Source organism: Drosophila kikkawai, chromosome 3L (genome assembly GCF_030179895.1).
Source record: "Drosophila kikkawai strain 14028-0561.14 chromosome 3L, DkikHiC1v2, whole genome shotgun sequence".
Lineage (NCBI taxonomy): Eukaryota > Metazoa > Arthropoda > Insecta > Diptera > Drosophilidae > Drosophila > Drosophila kikkawai.
In genome coordinates, this window is record NC_091730.1 from 34825605 (window position 1) to 34840250 (window position 14646).

At 47.3% G+C, this 14646-nt stretch overlaps 1 protein-coding gene across 1 annotated transcript; it reads left to right on the plus strand.

The window, feature by feature from the left end:
• Positions 1 to 5335: 5335 nt before the first annotated feature.
• Positions 5336 to 5932, plus strand: LOC121502706 (uncharacterized). The gene has a single exon (XM_041776409.1). The coding sequence runs from the start codon at positions 5336 to 5338 to the stop codon at positions 5930 to 5932; it is 597 nt and encodes a 198-aa protein (XP_041632343.1).
• Positions 5933 to 14646: the final 8714 nt, after the last annotated feature.

Sequence of the window (14646 nt, forward strand, 5' to 3'; positions counted from 1 at the left end):
TTCAGTGGCCGCTTCTTGTAGGGCAAGGTTGACGGCAGCCTGTACTACCGTTTGCAGTTGTTCTGTATTAAATGCCATATTTATGGCTGCGGGTTCGCCTGTGTTTACACTTTTCGGTGTAGAAGTTCCGGCCGGCTCTTCGGTCTCGGACTCAGATTCGCTGTCGAACTGCTTTTTGTTCCTATATTGCTGGAATGGGTTGCTCATATGGAGTTGTGTCAGCTAAATCGCTCTAATGAAAAAATGTATGCTCAAGCGGTATTGCCCATGGATATGGCGGGGGGCCGCGGGGGCTGCGTTGCCGCTTGGTAACGATGGACGAGAGCTCTTTGAGCTGTTGCCTTGCCAAGCAACGACAAGGGAGAGGGGATCGCGGGGACCAGCCCTCAGTTATGGAGAAGAAATATATAAACAACAAAAATTTACACAGTAAAAATCCGTGGTGGCTAAGCTGCCGTTCTCAAAGACAAAGAAGCGAAGCTAAACAGAGTCGGAATACAGCGTAGCGGTGTCAAGTTCGAGTGTCGTAGTGGACAGCGACAACAAAAAAAACAAATCCAATATTTTTGCGAAGCTAACACAAAAAATTTAGGTGTAAGCAAAAAATATACGATTTTTAATTCTTCAGCAGCGCCCTTGCGCTTGTATGGGAATATAAAATATGTGTGTTTTAATATATGGCTACACGTAAATGAAACTCATAACTGTGAAATATATTTAAATTAAATGCAAACAATACACAAAATAATACATGTAAAATCACCAATACACTTGTCAAGCAAATAATGAGTGTGAGTACGAAGTTGTGTTTGTGGGGCTGCAGAGAATATTCTAGCAGCGAGTTGTATTTATTTTAAAAAAAAATGTAAATGCAAATGCAGACACTGGGAAAAATTCTTGGACTGAAGTGCTCACTTACATGTTTCCCAATTTGTAAAGAATGGGTAAATTTAGTTGGGCGCCAATTAATGGAAATGGGGGGACGGGGGTAATCTTGTGTACTCCCTCGCCGCTGTCTCCAGTAAGTATTAGCCGGATGGCTGAAGTCGGTATCTCCGTGTGTGGCCGGTTGGCCTGTTTAATCCAATGCAGAGATGGGACGATGTCGGTACCTCCGTGTGTGGCCGGTTGGCCTGTTTAGTCCAATGCTAAGATGGGACGATGTCGGTATCTCCGAATGTGGCCGGTTGGCCTGGTTAATCCAATGCTGAGATAGGATGTTTATGATGGAAGGTTGACTTCCCTTCAATACCGCTGGCCTAGAGACTCAGTCAGTATGATAGTAATTAAAAGAGTTAACGACAAAGTGTCGAAGATTCATTTATAAGAGCTGGTGCTCTGTATTTATTGAATGTCAAATATGAACTGAACTTAAAAGCTAACAAAAGTGAATATCATAGCGGCCACTCCAATGGGTAGTGTTTGCCGGCTATGCATGAGCTTCCGGCCAGACGCTGTGTCAGCAGTTTGGCCGGAGCGAGCTTTCGGGCGGACGGTCATTGCCGTTGCCCGGCTGAGTTAGTTAACTTATATTTTACAACAATTACCTGTCGAATGCCGTTTAAATTATTCGATTACCTTATTTGGTTCAAAAGATATGATTTTTGCAACGCTAAATGAGAAAAGGCGCTACTTTGCGTCGTCGAGTCAACAAGTACAGCCGCAGTTTTTCAACGGGAAAAAAAAATCATCGTCGTGGAAAAATTTATCAAGTTTCAATCACCGTCGAATAAATTTAAATCGCCGTCGATTAAACTAAATCATCGTCGTGGAATAAACATTTAACGAAACTAACTCGTCGTCAAATAAAATTTGCAAGCACAATCGAAAAGAAAAATTGTGAATTTCAACGCCGACGATCACGTGCTGAAGGTAGCCGAACGACTGCAGGATTGTGAGGCGGAACTTACCGCCACTCTAACGGATAGGAAACAACGTTCGCCGAGTCCAAACCCACACCCACCGGGTCCAACACAACTGCAAGTGCCAGCACTGGTACCGCCGACGTGGCCAGAGACGTGGAGACCATCCCGGCCAGGCGAGAGATTCTTCCAAAGAAGGCGGAGATGTCAGCAGCCACGCTGTCGGAAAAGCTGAAGAACTGGGGGATAAGTTTTGATGGCACCACTGATCCCATCACCTTCATCCAACATCTCGAGGAGCGAGCAACCGCCTATGAAGTCGACGTGGAGAAGATGCCGCAGGCCATCCCTGGTCTGTTGACGGACACGGCCGAACACTGGTTCCGGACGAGCCAGCTGTTAGGAGAATCAAGGACGAAGTTCAAAAAGGCGTTTTTGGATTTCTTCTTCGAGGTATTTCCAGCGACTCGAGGATGAGATCCGCACTAGGGATCAACGACGAGGGGAGACTTTCAAATAATATCTCGTCAACATCAGACTGTTGATGCACCGAGCGGGGTATAACGCGGAACAGGAGTTTGAACGCATCTATGAGAACCTCCAACCGGAGTACCAGATGTACGCCAGGAGGCACGATTTTACCACGTTACCAACTTACCAATTTGGCGGTAAATTACGAGGTCACCCGGGAACGGAGCACTGGAAGCCATGCCAGGATGCTAGCCGAACCACAACCAGCGCCAAGGAGGAGCGAATACGAGCCACCAGCAGGTCAACAAAACTTCTCGCGAACAGCCAGGCGACCACCCACCCCGACCGCGGTTCCACAACACGGTCCTCGAGTAGGGAATCTGTCGATGGTAACCAATTTCAGGTTTGCTTGTAGGAATTGTGCTCAAGAGGGCCATCAGCAGGCAACGAGCCGCAACCCCCGAGTCCTTTTCTGTTGGGATTGTGGGCGCAGGGGAATACGCATGGTCGAGTGTTGCAGATGCACCCAGCCGGGAAACGAGAGGAGTCTTCGCCCACTCGGGGAGCGGACGGAGACTGCCTACTGAAATCCCCGAAATTAGGAGAAATCTTACAGGTGCAGGCGAGCAGAATTATCGCTCTGGTGCGAATCGAGGGTCAGGGGTTTACAGCTACTATCGACACTGGAGCCAGCAGTAGCTTCGTGAGCGAACGGGTCGTTCAGCGCGTAGGGACGCCACAGAACGTACGGTCGGTACGCACTCATGTCAGCCTGGCCGAAGGCTCCCGCAAGGAAATAACGAAGTCTCTGGAAGCCAAAGTCCAGCTGGACCAACGTTGGGTAACGTTTCCACTGTTAGTTCTGCCTTCGATCATGGAAGACGTGCTCTTGGGCATGGATTTCCTCTGTGGCGTATCTGCCACTATCCAATGTGGCCGCGCTTCACTGCAGCCGAACCCTTTCTTGTTAACCAGTCCCAACTACAACTTAGCTATGCCGTCGCTTTTGACAAACGCGTTCACTCCGGAAACATCAGACCCCATCGAGGCCGCAGAATCCGCACCAGCCAGCAACGAGCCAGATAATGGGACGCAAGATACCCCGACCAGCAGCATTTTAGGGTCTCGAGACGACAACGCCGTGCGAAACAATCGGTTTCGACGAAATCAAGCCACCATGTCAGCGGAGCCAGCAGTAGAACCCGTAGCGGAAAGGAGAGCGCCTTCACCAGCCATACCAGAGCCCATATCTGACGCTGGAGGAGCACTAGCCGTCATCACCGAAAACACGGAGCACGCAGACTTAGAGCCCTGGGTGAACCAATTTCTACAGGAGGAATTGGCTAAATTCGACGGATTGACGGGAGTGTCAAATATCGCTGAGCACACAATCACGATGCGGGATGACAAGCCCTCATTCAGCACCGGCCACATTCCAACGGGCGCTTGACAGCGTCATAGGACCAGATATGAAGCCCAACGCGTTTGCGTATTTAGATGATATCATCATCATCCGACGCACTCTGGAAGAGCACGTACCGCATCTACAGGAAGTATTCAGACGGCTACGAAAGGCGAACCTTCGCCTCAACGCAAAGAAATGCAGTTTCTTTAAGCGCAGCCTGGTGTACTTGGGGCACGTCATTAGCGAGGAGGGAATACACACCGATCCCGAGAAGATTTCGGTAGTACGGCAACTGAGTCCGCCTACCACATGCAAGGAACTGAGGTGATGTTTGGGTATCGCGTCCTGGTACAGGAGATTGGTACCAAACTTTGCTAGCGTAGTGCAGCCCATGTCTCTGCTGCTCAAGAAGGGAAAGAAGTGGCAATGGGAAAAGGAGCAGCAGGATGCGTTCGAAGACCTAAAGAGCAAACTGACGGAGGCGCCGGTTCTTGCCTGCCCTGATTTCAACGAAAAGTTCGTGTTGCAAACGGATGCCAGCGACATCGGCCTCGGAGCGGTGTTAACACAAACAATCCAGGAAAAAGAAAGAGTCATCGCATTCGACAGCAGACGCCTCATCGCTGCAGAGGAGAACTACTCCGCAACAGAGAAGGAGTTTCTGGCTATCATATGGGCCATCAGGAAACTCAGGTGCTACTTGGAAGGATATCGATTTGAGGTGATAACGGACCACCTCGCTCTGAAGTGGCTCAACTCGATTGAGAATCCCACCGGCCGTGTAGCGCGCTGGGCGCTAGAACTGCAACAGTACCAATTCGATGTCACCTATAGACGCGGGAGCCAGAACGTCGTCGCTGACGCACTGTCTCGACAGCCTTTGGAAGTACTGCAGATGATCCAGGAGGATAAGCCGGAAAGTACATGGTACCAGCGGATGCTGAAGCTTGTTCAGGACAGACCTAAGGATTACCCGGACTACGTGTACGAGAACCAACAGCTGTATTGACACATCGGATCTCGACGAAGACTCCGTGCCATGGAAACTGTGTGTGGCCAAGGAACACCGGCAGCGAGTTCTGGCGGAATGCCATGATCAGCCCACGGCAGGACACCTCGGAATCAGGAAAATCGCCCAGAGATACTACTGTCCGGGCCTCTTTCGCGATATTTCCAGGTATGTTCGCAAGTGTGACACTTGCCAACGGTTCAAAGTTAGTCAAGCTAAGCCATCGGGGAAAATGTTCACCAGGCAGATTAACGAGCCATTCGATACTGTCTGCGCCGATTTTATTGGGCCTCTTCCGCGGTCCAAAAGTGGAAATATGATGTTGCTCGTATTCTTCGACGCTTTCTCGAAATGGGTCGAATGGGTTCCAGTAAGAAAAGCCACCTCAGCACACCTAGAAAAGTCCTTTAGGGAGAGGATTTTAAATCACTTCGGGGTCCCTCGCACTTTTGTCTGTGACAATGGGACACAGTTTACGAGTCGTTCCTTAAAAACCTTCTGTAAGCAGGCGGGGATGGAGATCCAGTATACAGCGCCCTATACCCCGCAGCAGAACCCGACATAGAGGCCAATCGAACCATTAAAACAATGGTCGCCCAGTATATCGAGGACAAAAAGACGACTTGGGACGAACTCCTGCCCGAATTGAACTTGGTGATAAATATCAGCATCTCAGACTCAACCGGATTTTGTCCGGAGTTCATCGTCCAAGGCCGAGAGCCACAACTCCCGGGGGCCTTGTATGATGAAGTGACTCCAGGGCCAAGCCAAGCGCCACGTTCACCGGAAGCGAAGGCGGAATTGCTACGGGATATTTTCAAGGTGGTTCGAGAGAACACTCAACGAGCGGCGGTGGAACAACGTAAACATTACGATCTCAGGCGACGTTCATGGAGGCCAACCATAGGGTCGCTGGTCTTTGTGAAGCAGCATCACTTGTCTAAGGCTGCGGACAACTTTGCCGCTAAGCTAGCTCCCAAGTATGAAGGCCCGTACAAAGTAATCAAATTCCTTTCTCCCACCATAGTGCGGGTGCAGCATCTTCACAGCCGGCAACGCCGAACGGCATCCCTAGGGGATTTGAAAGAAGCAGTCAACGAGCCAGAAACCCAGAATCTGGTGCCCAGCCGACTTGGCCAAACAGAGGACGCGCAGACGACGGAGCGAGGAGCGTTAAACCCCTGAGCAGAGGAGCAGCAGCCGCAGAGACACAGCAGACCAGGATACCCGCGGACGGCGGAAGAACACACGACGATAACAACGCAGCAGCAGTCCCGGAAGTCCGTATGAAGACGGCACGACAGCAACAAACTTGCTCAAAATAAGCAGACGAGCGACGGTCGATCTGGCCGAGGCAAGAGCCACCTAGGAACACTGATACAGGAGCCAATAATTGAGTCAGTGAGGCCACTTGCTGGAGGGCGCGCCTTCCCAACGTCCCACTGCCCTTAGTGGGAACTCAACGCTCCCAGTGCCAGCTTAGCGAATCCGTCCCCATAATTACTAACTGCCCTTAAGACTTAGTTAGTAATAGTCAAAACAACGCGCTAATAAACCTTTGTCTTTCCTCCACAGAACAATGGCATCGGACTATTCGGGCCATTTGTGGCGCGCGGCGATCCAAGCCACGGCCACCCCAGAAGTCTCCCGCACGGAGGGAGTGGTCATCAATTATCCGGCCGAGAGAGATGTCGGTTCCCTGAAGACCGAACCCCAGCCGTGTGCCCTACCCGAGGAGGTCGATTGGGTCGCCTTCAACGACGCCATGGACAACTGCTAGGAGATCCTGTCGGGGAAGAAGCCGGTGCCCGATCTATACCGAGCGACCAGCCACGCCGGCGCAGCTGCGGCGGTGCCCAGCCGGGTGCCAGCCGCCCGTCGCCGGGTGACCTTCGGGTCGGCCGTGGAGATCCCAATATATCCACACGGCAGCCCAAACGGAAGCGGCAGAAAGGACGTCAACTTGGCCGTAGGCCCCAGCAGCGAGGACGTCCAGCTGGCCGCCGCAGGTCCCGAGAACAGCGACAACGACGACTTGGCCGCCGACAGTAGCGGAGAGGACGGCGCTTCGGCCACCACGGGCCCCGACAACAGCAGCAACGACGACTTGGCCGCCGATCTACACTAGCGGGAGGACGATTCGGACGCTACCAGACCCAGCAGCCTTGAAGATTTCGACGCGGCCGAGGTAGCCCGACTCAGCCTCGGCGACCCCTTTGCGTGTGTGCAGATCCGGAAGTCGAAGGGGAGATACGACACGGGCGAGCTCAAGCCCAACCCCTGGATGGTCCAATACGAGAAGGACTGCCGTGCCAAGGCCCGTCGCGAGCGAGCCCAGCTGAAGGGACTGCTCTGTACCGGAGTCGACCGAGGTACCGCCTGCCGACCCCGCAGCTAAGGAAGAGGAGCGCGAGGCGTACCCAACGGCCGACAATGACTGGGTCCTGCCGCCTCGACACTGGCACATCCGGGTCCCGGGAGGACGCATCCCTCCACGAACAGGCGGGTCAACCGAAAATTCCTGTTCCACGCGGGCGCCACCCTACTTTTCTAAGGCGAACCGGGTCACTATCTCGCAACGCACCCCGAAGTAAGGGGAGGATGTGAGGAGTCGTTTGACTCACCACCAATACTGGCGGCGGCAACAACAACGGCCACAACACCGGCCAGAACAGCGGACACACCATCAGCTGCCACGTCAACAACAACGGCCATCAGACGCCGGCCACAACAACGGTCATCAGCCGCCACGTCATCAACAACGGCCATCAGAAGCCGCTATAGTCTTCTATATACTCTCACTGCTAGATATGTCAGAACGGGCCGGACCGGACGACTATATCATATAGCTGCCATACAAATGTTCGATAAATTTTTAGAAAAGAAATTATAACTTGGCTGTTTTTCAATATTATTCCATCATTTTTGAGATATCGCCGTTTTATATTATTTCAGAATTTTGTTAAAAATTTTATGAACATCGGACTACTATATGATATAGCTGCCATAGGAACGATAGGGAAAGTAATAGAAAAATTTATAACTTCGTTGTTTTTCAACGTATTTTCATCTACTTTGAGACATGAGCTTTTAGTATTATTTCAGAACTTTGGTAACAATATTATGAAAATCGGACAACTACAGTAGAGTCCGGTTATAGCGACTTTCAAGGGACCGACGATTTTACGTCGTTATACCCGGAAGACGCACTAACCGAAAGGAGCAAAAACAATTTTTTTTTGTTTATTTTTGGTTGATATGATTGTAATAGGTTTTTAAAATAAAACAAATTAATTTTGTAAATCAAAACAAAACAAATTTAATTCAATAACATAAACTTCATAATAAGTCGTATACAGACATAATGCATATTCATAGGCATAATAAAGTATTAATCTTATTTCTATATTATTATATATTTCTTTTTATACATAATTTAAATAATCAGTGATTTTTGATTGTGTTGTTTTTGACTTATAAAAAGAGTCGCGCACAGCATTATTTAGGCGAGAAATGCTGTGAGTTAATGTCTCGTCATTAAAATTAGAATGAACAAATTTATTCAAAATTTCAGCGGCCTTGAGTGCCTCCAAAACGCTAGGCGCTGACACATCTTCATTTTGGTCTTCCACGTTATCGTCGCTGTCCTGTTCGTCATCTAATATGTTCTTAACAATGCTCTCTTCAGATGGTTCCTCGCAAATCGCCACACCACATAAGAACAAATTCATCGAGTTCTTCCTTTGAAATCGGTAGCTGATTGTTTTTGAGCTCTTGCCCAAACCGATAGAGCAATGTCATCCTCGATGTCAATATCGTTTGAGAATGAGCTGCTGGGACCATCTAAATTTTCTCCGGCAGGCCCAGAATGCTTAAAGCAATTCGCAATTGTTAATGGCGAAAGTTGTTGCCATGCATCATTTATCATTAAAATGGCATCAAGGACGGTAATTTTCGGGTAATTTTCATCTTTGTTTTCATCCATATTGCTGATTATTTTAAGTACGAGATTTTTCCGAAAAGTTGATTTAATCACTCGAATTATCCCTTGATCCATTGGTTGCAATACAGATGTCGTATTTGGTAGAAGGAATACTAAAGTGATATTCGTTAGGTCACTAATTGTGGGATGGGCTGGACAATTATCAACTAATAGCAATATCTTCTTTTTCTGCTTTTCAAGCTCAGCATTCCAATCCCGTACCCAAGTAATAAAAATTGCAGATGTCATCCATGCCCGGCGATTACTGAAGTAGCCAACAGGCAAAGACTGGACATTTTTAAAGCATCTAGGTCGCTTTGATTTTCCAATAACCAATAATTGTTTTTTAAGATTACCACTCATATTAGCTGCAACAAGCACAGTTATCCTTTCCTTGAACAGCTTCCCTCCAGTGCATTTTTCACCTATAAATTTAAATTTCAATAAACAGATTTCTTTAACATTATTTTCGTTCCCACCTTTAAATTTTAATGTTTTGTCTGGAGTTAATTTGTAGAACAGTCCAGTTTCGTCGGCATTAAAAATTTCGTCATCACTGAAATCCTTACGTAGTGTAGGCCAAACCTTTGTAAGCCACTCGCTTACATCGGTTTTTTGTACAGACAAAGATTCTCCACTTACTGTACTGGCGACGATATTATGCCTGACCTTAAAGCGGCTTATCCAACTAGCAGAACAATTAAAATTTTCAATTTTAAATTGTTTAGCGAAAAAATTAGCTTTTTCCTGAAGCAATGGACCGCTTAATGGGATTCCTCGACTGCGTTGCATTATGAACCACTGTAACAATGCTGTATCCACTTGATCTTGTGTTGACGCTCTGACGCGTTTTGGCTTTAAGACATTGCTATTAAATAAAGTTTTAATTGTTTCTTTATTTTTTTGTATTGTAGCAATTGTTGTGTGGCACACGCAGAATTCTTTTGCCAGAGTAACGTTGCGCTCACCGGCTTCCAAGCGCCGAATAATTTGCATTTTTTCTTCAACGGAGAAGCACTTTCGTTTTAAAGACATTTTGCGGGTGTAATGCACGAGTATCAAGCTTAAACTGAATCAGTGTTACGCATTTTGGGCATTAACTCACATTTGTCGAATTTACGCATTTAGCTTTACTTGGAAAAAAGCAGAAAAAACCAGAAATATAACGGGACATGTCATGGAATAGGCTGCACACGCACACGCATTGCACTTCGACTCTCTCTCTCTCTCTCTCTCGCAGCAGCGTTGCTAAGGCGACAGCTAAAACGGGAGCCGATCAGTGAGAAATACACACATTTCTTACAGCGTCGTTTGATGCTCAAATTTGTTGAAATTATTTCGCTGTATTTTTTTTCATCACGTAGCAATATCCGGTTGAATTGTGAAAAATTTCGTCGGTATAAGCGGCTTGTCGTTAAAAGCGGAGACGTTTTAAGCGAAGGCCCTTTCATATAAGTTTGTATGGGGACCAACCAAGCCATCGAGTTTTCGTCGTAATAACCGGACGGACGCTATAAGCGAAGTCGTTATAGCCGGATTCTACTGTATTTGAATTTGAAGAAACGGTGTTGACGAAAATATCGATGCTGCGGGAAACATACAGTAACGAAGATATGAGAGGAAAATCTCGGGTAGGGGACCGAATTCGGCAACACGAACTGTTCACTGTATAATTTTCACTGCCGCGGCACTCGACTCGAAACACGCGTTCACTGGTTTGATTATTATATATTTTTTTAAATATATTTTGTTTGGCTGAAGGTTGAGGATGTCAATTACCACTCTATGTAAATGACCAAACAACTCGCGGAGTACTGCGCTCCGATTTACATATGTATGTATGTATGTTAAGACCGTTTTATTCTTTGATGTACGGCCGAATATAGGGACATATGTATGTATGTACTGCGTCGCAACATAAAACAAAACAACATACCAATGGAGAAGATCTCTATTTTAAATAATGGCGGGCGCGGGAAAGATAGGAAGTACGGGCACACTGTCAACGGGTGGCAACGCCAGCAAAGACTTAGCGTACCTAATCCCGAACAGCTGGTGACAATCGAGTAGATGTGGTCGATCTGGCAACGCCCCGCCTATCGACCATCGCAAAATGATCGATTATCGATCTGCGGAAAACAGCTGTCGGCCGGCTATATAAAGCGACGCACCGTCCAGTGCAACTTCACTTTTGCGGAGCAGCCGAGGAGACAACTGGTGAGTAAAAAAATAATACTAACCCTAGATCAGGCAATAGAATAAGGTTTGGCCCTGGCGGCGAACCCTAACGGCAAAGAGGTATAGGAAAAGGTATAGGTAGCAGTAGGACTAGGTCTGGCCCTTGTCGGCGGATCTAGCGGAGTAGACGGGAGGAGCGGAGTCTGGCGTGAGACGAGGTCTGGCCCTGGATGGCGGATCTCGCGGAAACAGGGTATCGAGTGCGGTCCGTATGACCACGACGTACAGGTAATATAGACTTGGGTCCTGGTCTGGCCCTTGGATTTAGGATACCGAATAGGGGAGGGCGTCGAGTGAGTTTCGCCACATTCGCAAAGCAAGCATAGGAGGGGACAAGGTCTGACCCTTGCTGGCGGATCTTGACAGTTAGGTAGGACTAGGAGTTGACAAAAATCGTACGCAGGTTGGGCGAAATTTAAATTTCGGACAACTATATGATTACCACTCATATTAGCTGCAACAAGCACAGTTATCCTTTCCTTGGACAGCTTCCCTCCAGTGCATTTTTCACCTATAAATTTAAATTTCAATAAACAGATTTCTTTAACATTATTTTCGTTCCCACCTTTAAATTTTAATGTTTTGTCTGGAGTTAATTTGTAGAACAGTCCAGTTTCGTCGGCATTAAAAATTTCGTCATCACTGAAATCCTTACGTAAGCCACTCGCTTACATCGGTTTTTTGTACAGACAAAGATTCTCCACTTACTGTACTGGCGACGATATTATGCCTGACCTTAAAGCGGCTTATCCAACTAGCAGAACAATTAAAATTTTCAATTTTAAATTGTTTAGCGAAAAAATTAGCTTTTTCCTGAAGCAATGGACCGCTTAATGGGATTCCTCGACTGCGTTGCATTATGAACCACTGTAACAATGCTGTATCCACTTGATCTTGTGTTGACGCTCTGACGCGTTTTGGCTTTAAGACATTGCTATTAAGTAAAGTTTTAATTGTTTCTTTATTTTTTTGTATTGTAGCAATTGTTGTGTGGCACACGCAGAATTCTTTTGCCAGAGTAACGTTGCGCTCACCGGCTTCCAAGCGCCGAATAATTGCATTTTTTCTTCAACGGAGAAGCACTTTCGTTTTAAAGACATTTTGCGGGTGTAATGCACGAGTGTCAAGCTTAAACTGAATCAGTGTTACGCATTTTGGGCATTAACTCACATTTGTCGAATTTACGCATTTAGCTTTACTTGGAAAAAAGCAGAAAAAACCAGAAATATAACGGGACATGTCATGGAATAGGCTGCACACGCACACGCATTGCACTTCGACTCTCTCTCTCTCTCTCTCTCTCGCAGCAGCGTTGCTAAGGCGACAGCTAAAACGGGAGCCGATCAGTGAGAAATACACACATTTCTTACAGCGTCGTTTGATGCTCAAATTTGTTGAAATTATTTCGCTGTATTTTTTTTCATCACGTAGCAATATCCGGTTGAATTGTGAAAAATTTCGTCGGTATAAGCGGCTTGTCATTAAAAGCGGAGACGTTTTAAGCGGAGGCCCTTTCATATAAGTTTGTATGGGGACCAACCAAGCCATCGAGTTTTCGTCGTAATAACCGGACGGACGCTATAAGCGAAGTCGTTATAGCCGGAATCTACTGTATTTGAATTTGAAGAAACGGTGTTGACGAAAATATCGATGCTGCGGGAAACATACAGTAACGAAGATATGAGAGGAAAATCTCGGGTAGGGGACCGAATTCGGCAACACGAACTGTTCACTGTATAATTTTCACTGCCGCGGCACTCGACTCGAAACACGCGTTCACTGGTTTGATTATTATATATTTTTTTAAATATATTTTGTTTGGCTGAAGGTTGAGGATGTCAATTACCACTCTATGTAAATGACCAAACAACTCGCGGAGTACTGCGCTCCGATTTACATATGTATGTATGTATGTTAAGACCGTTTTATTCTTTGATGTACGGCCGAATATAGGGACATATGTATGTATGTACTGCGTCGCAACATAAAACAAAACAACATACCAATGGAGAAGATCTCTATTTTAAATAATGGCGGGCGCGGGAAAGATAGGAAGTACGGGCACACTGTCAACGGGTGGCAACGCCAGCAAAGACTTAGCGTACCTAATCCCGAACAGCTGGTGACAATCGAGTAGATGTGGTCGATCTGGCAACGCCCCGCCTATCGACCATCGCAAAATGATCGATTATCGATCTGCGGAAAACAGCTGTCGGCCGGCTATATAAAGCGACGCACCGTCCAGTGCAACTTCACTTTTGCGGAGCAGCCAAGGAGACAACTGGTGAGTAAAAAAATAATACTAACCCTAGATCAGGCAATAGAATAAGGTTTGGCCCTGGCGGCGAACCCTAACGGCAAAGAGGTATAGGAAAAGGTATAGGTAGCAGTAGGACTAGGTCTGGCCCTTGTCGGCGGATCTAGCGGAGTAGACGGGAGGAGCGGAGTCTGGCGTGAGACGAGGTCTGGCCCTGGATGGCGGATCTCGCGGAAACAGGGTATCGAGTGCGGTCGGTATGACCACGACGTACAGGTAATATAGACTTGGGTCCTGGTCTGGCCCTTGGATGGAGGATACCGAATAGGGGAGGGCGTCGAGTGAGTTTCGCCACATTCGCAAAGCAAGCATAGGAGGGGACAAGGTCTGACCCTTGCTGGCGGATCTTGACAGTTAGGTAGGACTAGGAGTTGACAAAAATCGTACGCAGGTTGGGCGAAATTTAAATTTCGGACAACTATTGACGACCGGCAATTAGAGACGGGAGGAAACTTTTTACTTCTCTTTTTTTGCGGTGGCACCACCAAAGCTGCTGGGAAAAAAGGATTCCAGGACGATATCCTTATCCGGCTCGAAGGACCATGTTCAGGATCAAAACAAGTTTATCCCACGAAGTAGAAAAAAATCCAGAAATTGAGGTTCGGAATGTGACGACGGAATGGAGTGCATATATTGACATTCGTTTGGGTACTGACTAAGCTTAGCCTAAGGGCCCGCTGCCGACCGAGAAGCCCAGCTTAACAGCGCGAGAGTGGGAGAGCGGGAGAACCGTGAATTGGAGCGGCGCACATTGGCGCCTTTTCTCATTTTACGTTGCAAAAATCATAACTTTTGAACAAAACAAGATAACTAAATAATTTAAACGCCATTTGACAGGTAATTGATGTACATATGTATTGGAAAATCTGCCACACCCACTCATTCGCCTTTTTAAAGGGTAGGTTAGGTTAGGTTAAACCGGACGGCCCTCGAGGGGAAACACATAGGCCAATGTGGCCCATAGCTATCCGGGGAAACTCCTGGATGGACCTAGAGACTATTTGTGCGGGTTTCGAGATCTTTGAATATCAAGGTGTTTTTCGCAAAGGCAAGGAGTTCGCCTGGCTTTCTACTGGAATCATCTTCTAGCGATGCCAAAACTGGAGAGCCCAGGTATCTCATTCTTGCCCTCGTTAGGGCCGGACATTTGCAAATGAGATACTCCAAGGTTTCGATTGCCTCGAATTCATCACATTTCCGGCATTTGGCGTTGTAGGTAATACCCAGCTTGACTGCATGTGCAGCAGACAGGCAGTGACCTGTAAGAATACCCTCTAACATTCTGCAGTCCTTCCGCGGAAGATGCAGCACGTAGAGGGTGAGTTTCTCGTTGTGCTCTTTGCACATGATTTTTGATATTCT

Excerpts from the sequence above, each read along its gene's own strand:
- LOC121502706 (XM_041776409.1), top strand. The coding sequence starts at position 5,336 with ATGGTCGCCCAGTATATCGAGGACAAAAAGACGACTTGGGACGAACTC.